The sequence below is a fragment of the Prinia subflava genome, chromosome Z (genome assembly GCF_021018805.1).
Source record: "Prinia subflava isolate CZ2003 ecotype Zambia chromosome Z, Cam_Psub_1.2, whole genome shotgun sequence".
Taxonomy (NCBI): domain Eukaryota; kingdom Metazoa; phylum Chordata; class Aves; order Passeriformes; family Cisticolidae; genus Prinia; species Prinia subflava.
Window position 1 is genome coordinate 43811614 of NC_086283.1, and position 20913 is coordinate 43832526.

Here is a 20913-nt window from a genome sequence, read left to right on the forward strand (position 1 = left end):
GTTTTGTTGTACAAGTAAAATCCCTCTTTAGATGTTTAAGGTTGACTTTGTACATGTATGCAGGTTATTAGTCTTAAAAAAAAAAAAAACAAAACCAAAAACAAACAACCTTGTGACATACTAAAATATTTTTCCAGCTTCCATACAAAATAGCATTCTTTTTCTCTGCTGGTAGAACACATTAGAATTTTTCCTGTATTAAGTGCCTCTTGTAACTTTCACAAAAGTTGTAAACAAAAAAATGCAAGCAGAAATTCCAAAGTACACTCCAACAGCCAATGCTCTGCGAATACTTTATTACACAAATTACATTCAGCTTCTGAAAATAGTGTTCTAACAGTGATACCATCTAAAAATAAGACATTCCAGAAACACATCAAGTTAGGAAGAAGAAAAAAATTAAATAGAGACTTTTTTCTTTCCTTCAATGCAATATCATGTTAGTGATTTAAAAAAATAGAAGAAGACTTAGCAGCTTCATTTTCTTGTGGCACTGTATATTCTCTGTACTGCAACAGGTTAAGGACATTGAAGAGGAAAGGCACAAAACAGAAATTGGCAACTGAATAATTACGGAAAAAATATTTTGATGAAGCAGATAGTAAGACTTATTTACAAGATCCCCATATTTGATGATAGAATACTACTGCTTTAAATCAGTCCTGCAATTAGAAGACTTTGCTTTATTAAGATGTTAATAAAGCACCAACAGCACTGATATGGAATTTCCATACACTCCTCCATTTAAAAAACATAACTAAAACCAAACAAAAATTAAAGGAACCAGTGTACAGCCCCACACAGACTAGAACAGTTTACAATTAAATACACAAGATCTTAAACGTGCTTAAGGGAAAAGGAATCTGACATTCTGGATTGAACCGTATAATGGAGAACTCAAAGGTTGGTTTCAGGATGACGAGGGTGCTGGTGGCAGTGGAGATGCTGAACACTCTTCCTCAGAATCGCTGCCATCATCTTCATCTTTTTCTTGATCACTTCCTTCAGTGCTCAGCCGGTCAAACCCTTTTCGGCTGTAGCCTTTGTGACTTGCAAAGAAGTTCCCAAGGTTAATTCCACCACCGCCTTTCCCTATGGAAAGGAAACAATTTTCACAAGGTTTCCTTTAACTGTAAGGGGGGAATAAAAATCTATCTACTAATTAAACAGTATAGTGGTGATTATTTTAAATGTGCATCCAGAAACTGTTTCTAAAGATTCAGCACATGAGCCACAAAAGCTCGGTGTATGTATTGGGAAAGAAGAAGGAAATTCATCTCTGAAGTAGAAGTTTCAGACTATGCCTTTTTTGCATCCATTATTTCATTAACTCTACACAGGTTAGTGATGTTCCTACTCATTTGCCCTTAGTTTTGAAGTGCTTCATTTCATTCACCAGATTCACAATAACTCGTTATAGCTGCTGCTCTCCCACCGGTAGTGACTCATCCTCTTTAGTGGGCAGATAATGACAGATCAAAGTTGTGGTAAAAGACATTTTCAGAACCCCCTGATCTTTACCCACAATCCTTCCTCTAGAAAGTTCCATCAAATCTGTTATTCAACATGAATACAGAACAAGTATTCAGTTGAATAAGAACAAGAATCCAGTTACTGCATTTAAAAACATCTTCAGTGACTACTTACCTCTAAGTCTGCCTAAAATTCTGCCTGAACTAGAATCAAGTTTGTGTTCCCCATCAGCTGAAAAATAAAGTAAATTTCAAAAATAAGCTAAACCCCCAATGTTCTGTGATCAAATAAGCACCTGTATTTTCTGACAAAAATCACAGACATTCAACAAAACAATCAGGAGCTCTAAGAAGCCATTTATGGCAGTACTGCAATCGACTAGAGTGTTTGCATATTTGATATGCTATCTAGCACATTTGGTAGGCCAACACTTTTGAATAGAAAGAGTCATGAAGCTGTATGCTGGAACTTTCAAATAAAACACACCCAATTCAGTTGCACAGCCCTATTAGATTGCTGAATAGCCTACTCTGCCACAGCAGGTCTTGACCAGTGGCAGAACTGTGTTGTCTACTCCATGTACATTTTCTTCTCTGGATAAAAGTATCTTGATAAAATAATTTCACGATACAAAATAACAAGTCTAGTTACCAAACACCAATCGCAGTTTGCCAATTTATGAAAAATAATGTTATTATACAGTATGAATTTAGAACCATTTACATAACTTTTAAGTACCAATTAAAGCTTTCACAGCTGTGGATTAAGTAATGAGTTCTAGGCAATACAACATGAATTTATTCTAGTAATTTCTGAGACACCAGTTTTTGCCTTGACACCAATTAAAGGTTTTGATACATGTTCTGAGAGGTGCTAGCCTGAGATGCACTACTGAAGGCTAAGGGGCTGCTGGCACTGTGTCCCTGCAGAGACTTAGCTGGCATGCAGTACCATGCAACTGTTCAGCAGGGCAGAGACACAAGGAGCTGCCCTCTTCATACCCTCACCCCCCAGTGTTCAGTGATACTGGAACTGGAATAATAAAAACTATTCTCTAGAACAGTTACTCACAGTTATCTCCATAGACAGTTGTCTTCCTCCACCGAATAAATACTAAAATTGCCAGCAGGACAACAACAGGGATAATAAGAAGAGTTGTAATAAGAACAAAGGAAACTCCAGTGCTGCTGGCCTGTTGGACCAAGTGTTGTTTATCCATATTCTTTAGAAGGTCTGTTGATTCTGGCTTGTTTTTCAATTTGGTTTCAACAATTGTTTCTGATTCTTAAAAAAGAAAACAATTTCCATTTGTAATCCATATGCATCAAGCAACACAGAACAAGGTGTTACAGGAAACAACAAGCTAGGATACCTTAAGTGCTTTGTAGCACGGAAACATAAGACAAACTCTTATGGAGACATTTTTTGCTTTTGCTGTTGTTATCCCAAATAAAAGGAAGAGAAAGTCTGAATATCACTCACTAGCAAAGATTCCCTCCCCTTTTCTCAAATGAGGAAAGGAGATGTGTCAAACAGTTTTGTCCTAAAAAGTATCTACTAATTAAAATATTGGAAATTACCCCAATGATACACTTCTGCAAATAACTGTGTGGTATAATGTCTATTAAATATCTCCTTTTGACATAAAAACACTTCCACAAGAAATAGAGAAATCCAGTATACATCATACTATCATAAACAGAAAGGAAAAGTTTAAAGATCTTTCTAATAAAACTGTGACAAAGGGTTAAATTTTCAGAACTGTTACATTTCATGAAGGAATTTTGGTTCTACAAATCTGGAGAGGTTTTGAAAACTGCATCTAGTCATTCCTGACTAATTTTTTAATTCTATACCTACAAGGATAAAGACTACTTCAGGAAAAACCTTTATGATGTTGCATATACTTTGTGATAACTTTCAGTAAGTAAAATTGTCTAGCCATATATTCTGAAGTCAGACTGAACAGCATGTCTTAACCAGTAGCTGCATCACAAACACTCTCAATCAACTCCATTTTGATTCTGTATAAAAATTAAAATGATGTTCTACTCTGAAGGAATAGCAAATGGTTCCATTTACACTCCACACTAATATAATGATAACAATGTCACTGTTATCACAAGTACAAGGATAAAATGACACAATGAAAACATGCTGTCTGTTCAAGAAAGAGTTACTGCTAAGGAAAACTTTCATCTGTCATCTTTCCCACCTCCAGGCAAAGCTACGGTTCTCCATTTATTTTCCCCCATGTCACAGCAGTACAAGCTGTGTGTCATGTTGTAACAGTCTGTCACCAGGAGGCTGTGAGAGCGCAGGCCACTGCTCTCCATTTATTAAGCAGATGACACAAAGTCCATTGGCTCTTTTCTCTCGGTTGAGTTGAAAGATGTTAATTTCAGCCTACCGACTCTAACCAGTTTAAGACATTGTTACTTAAAACCTTTCTCTTACCCTGGTGTGACTATTGCATTTTTTCTCTATGACATTAGAGGTGCCAGCTAAAGAAAGCCAAAATGCATTTACATATCCCTAGATACACAGCATGCTGTAATGTCAATACTTCCCTTTTGTGTGACTGAGGCAGGCTGATGTTCCAATGGATATAAAATAAAAGGGTAACAGTGATGGCAGTAAGAATTTCATTGTTTCATAATGTTAGCCTTCCTTATTCTACTTTATTCTATATGCTTTCAATTGGTAATTGGGATTTTTTTGACTTTTCTGTGTCTGTGTATACATGGCTGAAGCAAGTGACATAAGCTCTGAATTTAACTAAAGGAAACCAGTTAAGAACATTTGAACATTTTAAATGCCTTTATAGATAGTACCATAATCTGGTACTGTTCTTCTGAAAGGGAAATTACCTACATAATCGAATATAAATGGTTAAAATCACTTTTCATCTACCTTAATTGGTATTTTACCCCTTTCAATCTCCTCTGTGTTTACTATCTCCTTATATTGTTCCTACATGGTTTCATTTCCTTTTTCCCTTTTTTAAAATTTTCATTTTCATGCAGATCAATTAAATAAAAGGACTGGTAAATCTATGGGAAGAAATGTAAATAGAAAAACATGTTATTTCTTGCCATATGGCATGACTGACAAGGCTGTGTACTGAAAGACTACACAAGAATATAAACCAATTGCTGTTTCAAATAACCCTTTTTTGGTGGTGGAGGGTTGTGGAGCGGGGGGAGGGTGCTGGGGAGTAGCTGTCGCCGTTGTATTTCAGAGCTATTTCTGCATCTAAGGGAGCTGCCACAGATACCAATCTGGACCACGCCAGATGGTAGAATGGAATTAAAGTACTCATTAATTTTTTATTCTGTGACAGTGAAGCACTTGTCATCACTGAAAATGAAATGTTTAGGTGGGCCGTGAAATAGCACAGGTAACAGTGTTACAGGATTCTTTCTAGTGGTTCTTATAGGAACTCACAAAAAACAAAACAGTCAAACTAGTCAGCATTTTATCTCTTCAGCTTGGCAGAAACAGCCCTAGTCTATGTGAACATACTGATCCCTTCATTTTCATTATGAATCAGACTAACCTTTTGTCTCCTGTACCTCAATACCAGCCTTTTTAACTGACCGATGTTCCATTTCTGTAAAACAAAATCATTCTTCAGGACAACTGATATTTCAGAAAGGCACTCAGTGACATTTTCCTGCTAGCTTTCTCAAAGGTGCAGTACAATCCTGCAGTAAACATTCCCATCAACACCTGAATTTCACCACGGAGAGTCAATATAAACTATTCAGTAGCTCACAAGGCCATAGAAAAAAAAGGAAGAGCTCAGTTCATAAAAGTTGCTTGCAATAATCAGCTTCTATGAAACAAAAAGATTTTATGTGTATGCCTAAAGGTTCATAGATTCTCACAAAAATAAAACTGTTTATTATAATCAAAATCATAGAGAATTAAAGGCTAGTTGAATCAGGGTTTCTTAGCTACTGCTCTTTTATACTTCTGCAAAAACTAAAAAGAAAATTTTATACAAAGGCTTCCCTCATGTAACCTGTAAAAATTCCATTTTTATTCTCATGTTTCTTTGAATAAAAGCTGGGAATTGTTCATGTTCAATTTACTAGATGCAGATATATACATATCCAATCAGAATTACTATTTATCTGGTCCAGTCTCCTGTTATTAAGAGCAGCTGATACCAAATGCCCCAAAGGAAAATCCATGAACTATAAACAAAACAAATAAGGAATAACTAGCTTAGTCATTTATAGCAGCAGACTCTTACTGGATGACTAACATCCTGAAGACTAAGACTTTATGTCTGTCATACATTTTTTTATCCCATATAATGGAGCAGTGGATTACATTTTTATTCCTGTAAAGCATGTAACCTCTCTCTGAATCCTATTAAATTGATGTCTGACTAATCAGGTTCCTCTCCCTGAAGTGAGGCTGCCTGCCTTGGGGGTAACTAGATTAAAACTGGCAAGTGTTTCCTGTGTATGGAAATAGGACTTCAAATGACACTAAATTAATTTTCTAGTGACAAATGCTCCCAATGAAATGAATATTTTCAAGCTGACCTGTGTTTTTATTTCATACCTTGGGAGTTTTCTGCATGATAACCTCACAGGAAGCAGTTGAGTTCTCAGCAAATGATACACTGAAATTACTAAAATACTAAAGTAACATTTTTGTTTAAGCAGGTATTGACAATGGATGTATAAGGCAAATGCATGTTGATTCCTTCTGTGACAAAATCATGTGCCCAGCACTCTTCTTTGACAGAGCACACTACAATGCTGAACTGTCTGTTAATGAAAACTGAGCAGCAGCACACAACTCCTGCAGGTGAAGTTTGCAGTGCACATAAATCACTCGTTATGCCACCAGACTCTTGGCCAGGGGTTATCAGGTAAGTGACACTGCCCTGAAGGTACAAAATGTGAAGTTAGGACATTAAGAACAAAAGGAACATACTTTCAGCAGACGCAAACTTCCACACTGCTTTGGCATGAACATCTCCAACAAATACTGTTCTATCTTCTGAAGCAACAATATCATGTGGCATCTCAAAGCTCTGTGAAGAGAAGCAGTCACAGATTACTCTTAAGTATCTATGCTATCATAAGGCCTTCTTAACCTCTAAAATGAGCCTGGTTGTGTTCAATCCTGCTTTACACTGGAAAATGCAGCAGGTGCTGGTGTGAAACCCCAGTTTGTGAAAGGAGAGGAATTCCATTTGTAATCAATGTTTGCTTTCTCTAGGGATAACAATATAGAGATCATTCCATGTATTAACGCTAAAATAATATATTAATATTATTTCTATTCATATTATTATATTCCATTTTATCTGCTGAAATATATATTTTCAAAAATAAAGAATCTTGGTTTGAAGCCCACACATTTAGTTTTTGTTGAAGTTTTGTTTGTTAAAACAACTATTTGCTATACTCAGAAAAAATAACTCTCAATATAATTTAAAGTTGGACTGCAAGTAAAAAGTGTATGTGGTACCAAGAAGTGTGAATAGTAAGATTCATTCTTTAGTCTAACACAATATATAGAAACTGTTAAAAAAATCCCACAATTTTTGTGTACAATACTACATGAAGAACATTCAGCCTTAAATTACACACTAGTATTCTGTAAAAAGGGATATAACCATACAGTTGCATATTTCTGCTTAGGAATAAGCTATATTTTTTTACAAATTACTAGCATCCAAATATATGAATATTTCAATTCCTTCCTTATCCTCTTAAATTAACTTCTAAGAACTGCGCTGGCTCTGATAAAGTAGGCTTATCCTGGCTGAAGATATTATCTGTAGGAATCATCTAGAAGTTAGTAAAATTTTCAAATGTATACCACATGTAGAAGCTAAGACCCAAAATTCTAGTGTTCTTATTTAGTTCTACAAAGAATTAATTTTGAATACATTATAAAACATCTTATTTGCTGCAATAGTCTTATGGAAACTGGAAAAGTAGAATGTTACCAGTGTTCTCATATATATAATCATATGCAACAGGCTCTCTGTGCAGCACTCTACCTTTCTAAGTGGAATGAAAGTATCGATTATTTCTCCAGTAGAGAAGTTCATCACAAATCCTTGCACTGATTCTGCCTCTCCAGGATAAGGCATTCCATTAACTGCAAAGAGGAGACCACCTGCAACAACATTAGATTTGCCTTAAGAACCCACACATAGCAAAATGCAGTGAAGTTGGAACTGTAATAGTTTAGATGAAAAAAGGCTGTCTGAGAGACAGAGAGACAGAAAGATAACAAGAAATTAAACTACAAGAGGAAAGTTAAGTAAGGTATAACAGCTGAAACTTTGTCATTTAGGAGATATACACAGTTCAAATGAGAAGAACCAGCAAGGCAATACTTTACATAAAGATTAAATGTAAAAGGATTGTGAAAGTGTTAAAAAATAATCTGAAGAATGCTTTGCTACAGATGGTTGACCTGAAATCAGAAAGTTCTTTCAAGGCAGAAAGTCAGCTGAAGAGTAAGGGGGACCACAAAAGGAAAAGATGTGAAAGGGGAACTCAGGGATTAGAGGCCTATGGCAAAGAAATGGGTTTTGTCAGTTTTTTCTGTTTAGTATGTTGGGAAGTTTCTAACACTTGATTTTTTTTCCTAGCAAAGAGATCAGAGGAGACAGCTCAACTGGAAGCACAAGGTGTAAGACAAGTTGGAGGTTAGTAATTTATGAGGTTAAGATGGCATTCACTCAAATTCAGAAGGAAACCAAATGTGAAATCAAAAACTTCAGGCCAAATTAAGTAACTCAGCACTGCAAACAGCCACTTCCTTAGAAGACTAGCAGAATGCTGTGGTAGTGCCCACCTACAAGGACTCAAAAGGGTGCTTGCGAACACACATTACCAATTCTGGCATCCATCTCCAGTAAGATGGTATTATCCATAATGAAGAATAAGACATGGGTAAGTGTGGCCTGTCAGAACAAGTTGGCTTCTCTAAGGGTTGTGCCTCAGCTCTGGACAGGGAGAAAAAGCACACAGGTAAGCAGATTCTATAGACATACTTGCACTTTCAGAAAAGTCTTGACAAGGCAGTGCCTAAGAGGTTATTGAACGTGAGTTATCAGAGGGCTGAATGAAAGATCCACTAATGAACAAGAAGCAAAGAGCAAAGCTTATGGGCAGAGCTTCTAATTCTTCAGGACAGAGAAGTCTGAATAGCATGATCTTGAAGTAATCAGAGTCAGAGATTTTATTCAATAGTTTTTATCAATGACTGAAAAATGGGGCGAACAATGACATCTAGCAGTCTGAGGAGGATAACTGAGTTCTGTGGAGAAGTCAAAGCTTGATGATACTATGGTAGCCCAGAAAGACTGTTTATAAGAATAAGTTGTTAAACAGATGACAGAAGAGCATCTGCAAAGACAAATGTAAAGTGATGTTTCTTCTAAGAAATAATCTAGATCATGCCTATGTGATGTTTGAACTTGGAACTGGCAGCTACAGCCCAGGAGAGACATTCTCCAAGCCATCCCTAAAAGACTCCTGAAATCTCCGCCTCCATGTACACTGTCAGACAAACATTACAGTAAAATGTCTGGCATCATTAGGAGGAGAACTGGAAATGGAGAGGACAGTTCTACACTATGCAAAAAGTTCGCATGCACACATATTGAGTACTGAGTGCTTTTTTACTCTCTGTATCTCAAAAAGGTTCCAATGAAACTAAAGATGCTGGAAGAGAAAGGCAAATGCAATACTCAAGCAACTGAACCAATTAAATATCTTATGGGGAGAGACTAAGGTGGCTGGGGTTCTTTGGTTTGAAGAAGATAAGGCAAGATGAAAGGACATCAGATTTGGGGAGTGTGGAATTGTTACACAACTCCCAAAATTCTGAGATTGAGAAGCACTCAATGAATCTAGGTCACTTTTTATATTAAAAATAAATAAATAACGGACTTCTGGAGCCTGCAATGATGGAAGGTCAGACAATACAAGTCAGTTCAAAATGGGATTAGAACTTATGAGAAATACATCTGTAGAACGATACTGTAAAGAACAGATCAGAGTTACCTCCTAAAACTGCTGACTAATGGGTTTGTGGATGCATGGTGAATAGGAGAGGAATGATTACAGAATGCATTCAGGCTTACACACACTCTCAGAATGCCACTTTCCACTGTCAGAGACAGATAGATACCAAGCATTGCACTCAGCACAGCATTTTATTACATTCTTGGCAGATGCAAACCAGAGAAACATGATATTAATTTGGTATTAAGGAGTCAGGAGCCCAACGTGCCAAAGTTCCTCATCCAGTTAACATTTACCTTACCTTCAGTATTGGTATTAAAAATCTAATCCTATAATTTAATACAGTAATTGTTAACCAGACTGTGATACTAAAAACCATAGTGTTTTCTGTTAGCTTTCAGTTCTTCTGCTTTATAGCCAAAAACCCTTCTTGATCATTTGGTCTTAATTTTGATCTCTTCAATGGAGTTCAAAATGAATGCTTAGAATTTTTATCATTAATAGTAATTCATTATTAACTGATTAAGTGTGCCATCACCAGGAAGCAGCAACATCGTCTATTTGTTGACATAACATTTAGGGAACAGTCATTTCATAGAGGCAGAGATTAGCTGCAAGCTTCCCTCATCTGTAAGTACAAAAACAAGTAGTTCTCAAATTTTCCACTACATCAAGATGATTCTAGAAGATAATTAATATTTGTCCTAAGATAACACAATTGCCCTTCAGGAAATAACACTGACATCCTGGCACAGAACTACTACTTGAAATATGAAGAACAAGAAAAAAGATTACCTGGAACATATGAAACTGCAAACAACTCTCTTCCAAACGCTTTGTGTTTGATCTCTCTTGTGAACTCCCCAGTCCCCAACCTGAAGCACTGAATTCGACCATTTTCTCTGTCTGCAACACACAGCTGATTTAAGTCAGGGATCAAGGCTAAGCTGTGAGGGATACGAAACTGTCCAGGCCTGGGTCTGCCTAGAGTAGTCTCTGCAATAAAAAAACCCCAAGTTTGTGTTAAAATAAACACTGAAACAATCAGTTTTACTTAGAAACAGCAATATGACACATAATGCAATGTTACCCTGGGAGATGCTTCCTTTCTATTAGCATTTAGGTAGATAACTCATGGTAGCCTATTGCATTTTCTTGATAAATCCCAAATTTAGAATTTGCAGTTTCCTGAGAATATCCAGCATAGTTTAATGTGATACATAATTCTGAGTCAGGCAGAAATATAATTATTCATAAAACTTGAAATAGATAAAATCACAGCATAAATCTGGCAAAAAATGATTCCTTTCTTATATGTTTCAGAAAAAAAACTGCTTTATGAAACTCAGAATATTTTCTTGACAAAATAGGACACGGCAATATTTATTCTGAAAGCAAGGTAACAGACCTCTACTTTTTACTTTTAGTAAACATATAACCACTAAAAGTAGCTGTGGAAAAAGCCAAGAGAAAATTTGGATGAAGGACAAGGCTGAAATTCATGTAGGGCCTGGAAGGTATTTCAGTTATAGAAATTAATTAAAAAAATTAAAAGTAACATCAGCAATTTTGTGGTTCATGATGAGTTCATGGTAACAGCCGTGTAGGTGAAGTACCAAGAGCCTTGACTGTACCTTCTCCCCACTGCATCACATACAGTCCATCTGAAGAGAACTGAACAATCCGACTGTTGCAGTAGCCATCAGAGACATAAATGCTGCCAGTCATCGGGTCCACGGCCACATCAGTTGGTTGACAGAAATGATTTTTGTCACTGCCTGGTTGCAAAGCCACTCCTAAGATCAGTAATGGCTCCTTGTCTTTGGCTCCTAGTTTGAAAACCTTTTTTTCAGTCAAAAGGAAAAGAAAAGAGGTCTCAGTAATGGAAGGTGAAACCTAAGACCTAGATAGCCTAGGGAAATCTCTTATCACCATGCATAAAATAAATCTATATACCAAACATAATCTTAATATATTGACCATAATATCTATTACTAGTTCTTCAACAGTGCTGATTCTAGAAAACTTCTGCTTAAAATACGGATTTTGCATCATTACAAAGCAAACAATTTAGTTTCACTTTCTAGACTTAAGTGCATTGATAAGACAGCAGAAAATTGCAGGGGGATCTTGAAAGGCTGGAGAGAGGGGCTCCATGAGAACCTTGTGTAGTTCACCAAAGCTAAGTGCAAGGTCTTGCACCTAGGCTGGGGCAATCCCAAACACAAATACAGGCTGGGAGGAGAAGGGATTGAGAGCAGCCCTGAGGAGGTGTTGGCTGATGAGAAGTTCAACATGAACTAGTAGTATGTGCTCACAGCCAGAGGGTCAACCATACACTGCGCTGCACCCAAAGCCCCGTGGGCAGCAGGGCAGGGAGGGGATTCTGCCCCTCTGCCCCGCTCTGCTCAGACCCCACCTGCAGAGCTGCCTCCAGCCCTGGGGTGCCAGCACAGGAAGGACAGGGAGCTGTTGGAGAAAATCCAGAGGAGGGACACCCTCACAAGGTGATCAGAGGGATGTAGCATCTCTCCTATGGGGAAAGGCTGAGAGAATTGGGGTTGCTCAGACTGGAGAGGAGAAGGCTTTTGGGTGACCTAATTGTGGCCTTCCAGTACCTGAAAGGAGCCCACAAGAATAATGGAAATGGACTTTTTTGTGCATGAAGTGATAGAACAAGTGAGAACAGCTTCAAACTGATAGGGAGTAGGTTTAGATTAGATATTAGGAGAAAGTTCTTTACCATGAGGTTGGTGATGCCACTGGTAAAATTGCCCAGAGAAGCTGTGGCTGCCCCACCTCTGAAAGTGTTCCAGGCAACATTGGATGGAGCTCTGAGCAACCTGGCCTAGTGGAAGGTGTCCCTGCCCATGGCAAGGCAGTTGAAACAAGATAATCTTTAAGGTCCCTTCCAACTCAGACCACGATTCTATGGTCTGAGTCTATGATTCTATTATTTCTCCAAGCTATGTCCTTGTAGCAAGTTATTCAAAACAACTATATTCCATGACGTGCACAGGGATCAGTTCTGTAGGCATATTCTTAACGTTATTCTTAATGTTACTCTTAACAGGCCTAGATAAGCAATGTTTTCAGCAAAATATGAAGGTCTTGGTACTAAAGCTTCATAAACATACCTGGTGAAGAGCTACATCAGTGACCCAGTAGCTACCATTTTTATCTACACTCAAACCATGTGGTAAATAAAATCTGCAAGCACAAATGTAGAAGAACAAAGTTAAAAATCTTTCTGGAAGAATGATATAGATGTGAAGATTTAATTTTTTATCTACAGATCAAATGCTGTACATATTAATTCATGTTAGCATTTAATGCAAAATACAGCTTTACAGCTTAGAATTTTCTTGACAAGAGCATCTCAGTTTTGAAATTCAGTTGATCTCAGATATCTCACTCAGGCTACCTTAGCATATAAGGACAATGTACAATATTCATTAGCTCTGCACGTCTGGTAATCTGGCTGGTAGATGCAATTGTATGAAATGTTAGAAAGCAGATTTGATAGAGATGGCAAATTAATTTAATTATTTGTTGATTTTGTGTTTATTTATTTTTTTACTTGAAGATACTCAGATGCTACAATTACACAATTGTATACAAATGCACAAGCATAATATAAAACAAATGAAAATGAGTTCAGGGACCCTTTGGCATAAAATATACAGAAATATTCAATTAACAAAAAACCCAACTCACAGACTTTTGCCAGTGGAATGAAGCAGTTTTGCGTTACTTGGATTCAGGACAAGAATTGTGTTCTGTTCAATTGGTCCAAGTCCTCTTTGCTGATAGACAAATTTGCTGTCAAAAGAACTGTACAAAAAGAGTTGAATAGAAAGCCAGCATTAGATGGTTCTACTGATGAACAATATGCAAACAACTGAAAGCACTGTTTTCAAACTTAAAAGTTCTGTATTCAATTCCAGTGTGGGGTTATTGGATTCTTTTTTCTTTAAATAGAAACCTTATTCCATCACTGTATGATTGCAAGAGTTAATAGTGCTGTATACCTGCATCTTCTACTGAGGCTATGACTTCCAGACTGAAGGAGCACCAAATCAACCCAGCAACAATTAAAGATAATCCTAAAGCAAGTAAGTAAAAGCCCCTTTTCATTTTTTTTTAATAATTTCATTGCCACCTATTGGCAATCCAGAAATGAGAAATTCAACAATGTAGCCTAAGAAAAAATATAGGTAATCACTAGGGCATACCAGTAAGACCAGGTATGCTTTGTACCATCTAAGGCAGTCTAAGTGCATGTTTGTGTGTCTTCTGCTTTTTCTTTTTTCATATGCAGTTCAGTATTTTGCTACAGCTTACTACTACAAGATTCAGTTCTTATGGTTCTTATCCTTTTTACAGTGTGCTTACACAAGACTATAGGGTATTATGCATTCCACCTAATCCCACTAAAGTCCACTCAATTTTCAGGGTACATGGAACATATTCATAAAGAACATTTCATACATTAAGAATCAGGATAAACTTTCCAGAGGACACTTTCTAGACATGAAATTATCATAAGCTTCCAAAAAACAAAAATGTAGTTGTCTGTATCCTTACAGAGAAGTTGGCTATTACTCTGATCTGTTAAAATATATGTTCAACTTTTAGTGAAGGTAAACAGAGTGTAAAATATTTTGAACAAAAATTTAGGCTAAATGTTAGAGCATGGTGTTTCATGTGAATGAAAAATGCATGAATACAAGACCCACTCCCTGCTCCCACTTTGTAGTTTCAAATCCATTTGTTAATCCCAAGAGAAATCCAGCCATGATTGATGCTATTTGGTAAACAAGAATATACTTTGTAGTCACAGAGAAGGCTATGAATAAAGCTATTAAAACTATATATTGTACAGTTCTAACAGCCTCACATCTCCATAACATTAAATATTTACATGTCTAGAATTTTTAATATGGAAAAGCAATATTAGCTTCATATATAACCAGAAAAATCAATACAGAATGTGTTTAAGTTTCTGCACAGGCTATGATTTAAAAATAGTATTTAGATACTGACATTGCATATAGTAACTATCTGTAAGTATTTAACTTCTGGTAGAAATAATGTCTAATGGAAAATAATCCTTTTGACTATGAATGGTTAAGATAAAGGTGATAGTTACTAAAACTCTCTCCAGAGTTCTGCCATCATGTAGAGGAAGACAATGGATAAATAGTAATGACACACAAAGGCCTACACTGGTGTTGTACCTTCTTGTTTGAACATGATTCAGCAGGTGCTGTTATATTCTTTACCATTCATGACAGTAATCTGTAATGACAGGTTCTCTTCATTTTAGTTTTGTTTTAGAAGGAGTCTAACACCCGTAAGGGTTGCACTAGCTATGGATGACCACAACTGGAGCATGAACAATGGATAGACTGAACTAATCTTATTTTTAGTCTACATAGAAAATTGCAGAAAATCTACAAAATAATCACAAAGAAGAATCTTAGTGATGGTAGGTATTGTACAAAACAAGCCCCACAGAAAACATGATTGTATCTCTGCAGAACTGACTATCTAGACTACTTAAAATAATTACTGGCTTTCCTTGTTATTATTTTGGTACTATTTCTTAGTAATGGTGCTGTCTAGACGCCTCAGTATTTCCTGCTATTCCCAACTCTTCTGGGAACTAAGTGCTTTCACTGTAAATAAGAGATTGTATGGCATGCAGAGAAATTCTAGTGAACCTGAGTTTATGGCAGTGATCTTCCATTCATCTGCTCCCTGTCAAACTTCTTTTCTAGCAGGATGACTAGAATGCTACAATATCAGTCACTCTTTTCCTTCCAGTGTTTCAGATTAATTTCCAGGCAATGTTCCTTTGTTTTAACTGATAAATAAGAACACAAACACTGCTGACTACTTCTAGCTTAAAAGCAGCAAGACCAAAACCACACAAAGAGAATAACTAAACATAGCAGTCATATTGCTCTAAAATGTGGTTTTCTGATAGGTTCTGCACTTTGATACTGAAGGACAAGTAAAATCCACTGTGTATCAACTACTTCTAATTTCAAACTCCAATGATATTCCAGAGTTAGGTTTCTACTTCTCATCTGGCCACTTCACACTAATGCAAACAATTTCTTGCTAAATCTAATATCCTTCTTGTGGGTTATAAAGTAAATTTAGACAGACCACCTGATCTCATAATCTCTGAAAGCACAACCCTGAGGTCTATTCTTGATCAATATCCATCACCCTTGTGGTACTGTGCTCAGCTTGCCTACCTTGATAAGAATGCAGTAAAAAGAATGTAACTGATATTCTCTAATACGTTCTTTATAAATTGGATAAATAGCATACATTTTTCAATAAAAAATGCAAAATAACTTCCAGCTGGTTCCAGCTGCTTAGCTAGCTGAATAGCTTTACTTTTTCATTCTACACGACACATGTTGCTTATAGCAAAGACTGTTCTGAAACTGAAGAGACAATGCTGTGGAAGAACCTTACTTATTTAAGAGGATTATTTTTTAAAAATCATATACTGAAGGAATGCTATAGCAACTGCAAAGCTGCTACTGTATTACAGGGCTTGTCACTCCATAGCTTTGGTGCTCCAAAGTAGACTGAAGTTACCTTTTGCAACAGCATGGATCATTCAACCAGCTATATTTAGCTGAATGAGAAACCAGCTTTTGTGGCCTGTGTTAATAATGCATTGGAAATACTTGTGCATAGCCTAACAGCACAGATTATTTTTGTTTAATTTGCTTCTGTACTAAGCTGGTGGAGCATTGAAACAGAAAATATATGCTGGGCTTTCAGACTATTCATTTAACATGTTTACAGTTTGGTAAGGAATTTTATATTTGATTAACTGTGTATTTGCAGTAAATGATAAAAGTTAACTTAAAAGTTTGATAACTTCTTATGCTTCCCCATGCAACTGTCATGATAAATCCCTTCCAAATACCATTTTTTTTCTTGGAAAAAACCACCTCCTTCCTTCTTCATTACAACACATGAAAGGGACCTCAGACTTAATGCCCTGTACCCAAAGATAAAAAGGGAAGGCTGACTGGGTGAGCACATTTGTGTGCCTCTTCTCCATGTCATAAAATGTGAACAACAGTTTAACAACCGGCATGTTTTCAAAATACATTTTAAAATAACCATACTCTATATAAAAGGCCTACAGAGTTCTAGTTCAGCTGACTTAAGGGTCCCTACCAACACTAGGATTCCTTTACATTGATTAAGTATCCTTCACAAGAAGAAGAAAAAAAGAAGGGCTAGTGAACAAAAACCCTTAAGTACTAGGACTTAATTGTTAGTTATTTTTATAGAAGGCCACTTGCAGTGTTACCATACACTGGTGGTATGTACATGTTTTAGGGAATGTTCATTTCTTTTTTGTTTAAAATGTGTAGGCTTTCCAAATATGCTGGATCTCAAACTCAAGTTTTGTGCTCTGGATTGTTGGTATACTTCAATTGCCAGACACTCAAAAATATGTATTTCAGAAGGACCAGCCTATTTTCAAATATTTTTACAATTCTTTATTCAACAACACAAAGAACAGCACTTATGTTCCTGAGTAGGTGGATAAAAAACAGCTTTTACAGAATACTTGAAGTCTGAGTAATACAAATTGTACAATGAGTCCTTTCAAATTTTATAGTCTGTATGTATATACACTTGAGCGGGAGATATCACTGACGCATGAGAATACTGTATAAGAAATAAATCATTGCCTTATCTGCATTGTTATTTAGCTTAAAACCTGAATAACTTACTTTCTTCCATAAAACACTATTCTAAGCATAATTTGCTATCGTAATGTTCAGAATACTGTCCTATTTTTCATACATTATGTTATCTTAAAATGAATTCATCAGAATTTGAAAAGAGCCCTTCCCTTCAGTCTTATAGCTATACATATGGAGAACTGATGCTTAAAAAGAAGAAGAAAAAAGATAAATTATTTAAAAATAGTACTACATAACATGTTACAGGCTTGTACTACTTTCTCCCAGTATTCTGTTAGAATTTCAAAAGTATCCATATAAACAACATATACAATTTTAAAAATCAAGACATAAGAACCTATAAAAATAAAGATAGTACTCTTTACTGGAATTTTCTGTTCTTAAAATAATATACCTTTGACTATATCACTTTACAAACACTAGAAGGACTACCATTCTAAAGTTCAGATATTTTTTGGTTTGACTGATGCTAAATGTAACGAATTTTATCAAATGAGTAGAACAAAGTTTGTTTTGAGATAGTATCTTGTAACAATCCCATTTTGTTCAGTGTAAATAAACACAAAGAAGAATGAATATATACTGGATATAGCTTTGCATGTCTTAAAACCAAGTACTAATTGTAGTATACCACATCAAAACATTATTCACCCAGGCTTATTATTCCCGCTAAGAGACACAGAAAGGTAGGGATAATTAATCTCAGTGACTATCAAACTAACATGGTCATACAGTTTAAGGACCTAATGTACTATATTCTTTTCCCCTAGAGACACAGTATTACTGTCTAAAGACCTAATAACTCATCATCTTGAATTGCCAGTCACCATTTCTATTCTGAATCTCTGAAAGGCACTTTCAGCCAAAGAACTGAGTTTTTAAATGGAAAAAGAACTTCAATCAGTCTTTCCTTGAGAAGGTATGTAAGCAGCACACAGGAATTCAACCTTCTAACTCACTGTTCGGCACGGGTTTTTACTTACTTTTCATCCCAAACGTGATCACCTCTGTGGAAGACAACTAGGTTATTTTCAGGGTCCAGAGCCAACCCAGAAACTTGGCCAAGTTTGAGGTCTAACCCAGGCCACTCCACAGCCTCTTCTATGTGGAAATCTGACCAAATAAATAAATAAATAAATAAATAAACCAGACAATTTATAAAAAAAATCCAAATATGATTAACTGGCATTTGGTACAGACTATTGGAAATTACACGGACATTTTCTTACATGCAGTATTTCCATTCAATGCATTGCAATGTAATTCCAAGGATAGTTTTGAAATAGTAAAGCATGCACAAGCACTGGCAACCTGCTATGTAGAGATGACAGAAATGTCAAAACTGTATTTGACTCCATTCTTTTCTCCGTCTTGTAAGGATACATGTATACAGACTCTAGAAGTTTTAGAAGCTCTGTAAATACTTTCTACACTGAAATATTACAAAAATATACAATTCAAATCAGTAGGAAAATTTAAATATTACTATCAGTGTTTATTTAAAAATGTGTAATAAATACCATGAATCACTACATGAAATATGTGGAAGGTGAATCACGGGGTTTTTTTCTATTAAAGCTTTTAACAAAGACTTCCTGTACTTGTCTTAAACTGTAAAATTCAACTAAGGGAGAGAAATATAGTTCTAGAGATTAATATTAAAAAAGATAAAAATATAGTCACTTCAATCTCTCTAATGTAAAAGCAGACTGATGAGGATGAAAGGCACAAACTGTTCAATATTCAAAAAGTTGCAGAGAGTTGACTGCAAGGATTAATTTCTCACAGATCACCTGCTTAAATACTATTTGGAAGAGGTTGCTCATGTGCGACTCTGGCAGTATATTAAGAGACAAACGAATTAGATTATCAAAAATAAAAAATTTAACGGCAAAAGAGTTCTCACTAATTCTGATAAAATAAAAAGAAAAATTATAAAATTTGTTCTACATGTTAGGAAATCCACGACTGCTTCCTTTCACAAATCGACTTGTTCAGCATAATTCAGGTATTTCTACAATGCATAATTTACATGTAGGCACATACAGCCAAACTGATGGTGAATAAGAAGCAATCTCTTTGAAGTTATGTGAAACTGGAGCCACTAAGAATGTTTGAAACTAACCATGCTTTCTTTGCAACTTTCAGTTCACCCAAAGTTTGTGAAACTCAAAGTTTGTGAGTTCTGCCATGATCCTAAACACCAATCACTGGGGTACCATCTAGGCAGGTGAAACAGATATCCAAATTCACAAAGGGCCAGGCATCCTGCACTGATGAAAGAAGGCAGATCACAGACCTTAGAACACAGCACCCAAGGAGTCTGAGAGGGTTCACCTTCACCTGGAAGTGATTTTCCAATGAAAGGTAAAACTAATGGGAAACAATGTATAAAATCTTTAAGCCATCTGTGTGACCCATCTGTCCTGATAATACCCTCCCCTCACATTTCACTTGGAAGAGATGTACTCTGAGGAGTAAGAACAGGAATGCAGTGGAGGAAAAATCATTCTCTACAACCTATCCAAGAGAAATATGAAACCAGTGCTGAAAACCTACTGCAGACTAGAAGATATTTTAATTGTTTGGACTGCGATACCATTGCTAGAGTAGGTGACCTAAAAGAAACCTAAAAGCTATCAGCAAATGTAGTATATCCAGAATAGTAATCAGAAACTTCTAAAACAAGAAATCCTGCTCTGTGGAAATTTTAGCTGAACAAAAGCTGCAAGCTAAATGAAAAGCTGTTAAAAAAAAGATACATATTCATACTTCTGTACAGTTGAGTTGATCACAGCAGCTGCAGTGCCAGGTATATGCACAGATGTTTGGATTTTGGAAGGAATAAAATAATGGAAATTGAGCATCTGCTTCCTCATTTGCTCATCTCATATCACTTTATGTAAAATTCCAGAAAGCTTGTCTACGTTTCATGTTACAGAGGCCTCTGAGCCTTTTTAAAAAAAGCTAGAAAAAATAAAAGGCTAAAACGTAGGAACACTAAATTTTGGCCTCTATTCAGTCTCTCAGAAGACAAATATTATAAAAGAGAAAATGTTTCTACTTAAAGGAATAGAAGATTTCTGATAAATCAAAACCATAAAATGAATGTAAGTGAAATACAATCTAATCACAAGAGCTCCAGCCTCAATACAATCTTTAGATTTAATCACATTTTTCCAGAATTGGTTAATTAGTATTATATTTTCTTTTTCCTTTGCAAGTCCATTCTGAAAGATAACTAGCTTTTTACAAAAACTCACTACATTTAGACTTCCTTTATCTAAGATTTTTACTATTTCCCTACAAGAATAAGTGGTCCATGGAACAGTTTCATATGAGACCAATGAAAATTGCTTTCCCCATTGAAGTAATTTATAATTACTTAGAAAAACCAAGATCACCAGTTTTGCTGTAAATGAGATCTCTAAACTAGGTACCAGATCTTCTACCTTTCAACTTGGAGTCATTAAGAAAGAAGGAGAGAAGGAGAGAAGGAGAGAAGGAGAGAAGGAGAGAAGGAGAGAAGGAGAGAAGGAGAGAAGGAGAGAAGGAGAGAAGGAGAGAAGGAGAGAAGGAGAGAGAGAGAGAAAGAGAGAGAGAAAGAGAGAGAGAGAGAGAGAGAGAGAGAGAGAAAGAGAGAAGAGAGAAAGAGAGAAAGAGAAAGAGAG

At 36.1% G+C, this 20913-nt stretch overlaps 1 protein-coding gene across 8 annotated transcripts in view; it reads right to left on the reverse strand.

Annotated features, from left to right (window-relative positions):
• Positions 1-279: 279 nt before the first annotated feature.
• Positions 280-20913, reverse strand: part of PAM (peptidylglycine alpha-amidating monooxygenase) — a 125895-nt gene continuing 105261 nt past the window's right edge. For 6 of the 8 annotated variants that reach the window (XM_063421676.1, XM_063421674.1, XM_063421675.1 and 3 more), the window contains 11 exons: positions 18226-18355; positions 13206-13322; positions 12626-12698; positions 11123-11330; positions 10284-10484; positions 7508-7626; positions 6430-6529; positions 5033-5086; positions 2545-2757; positions 1648-1704; positions 280-1092 (listed from right to left, as the gene is read on the reverse strand). In XM_063421676.1, the coding sequence (XP_063277746.1) occupies positions 911-1092; positions 1648-1704; positions 2545-2757; positions 5033-5086; positions 6430-6529; positions 7508-7626; positions 10284-10484; positions 11123-11330; positions 12626-12698; positions 13206-13322; positions 18226-18355 (1454 nt within the window). In that variant the 3' untranslated portion in view covers positions 280-910. The remainder of the gene's footprint in view (positions 1093-1647; positions 1705-2544; positions 2758-5032; positions 5087-6429; positions 6530-7507; positions 7627-10283; positions 10485-11122; positions 11331-12625; positions 12699-13205; positions 13323-18225; positions 18356-20913) is intronic. The other 2 variants (XM_063421672.1, XM_063421673.1) reach the window with 2 other exon arrangements.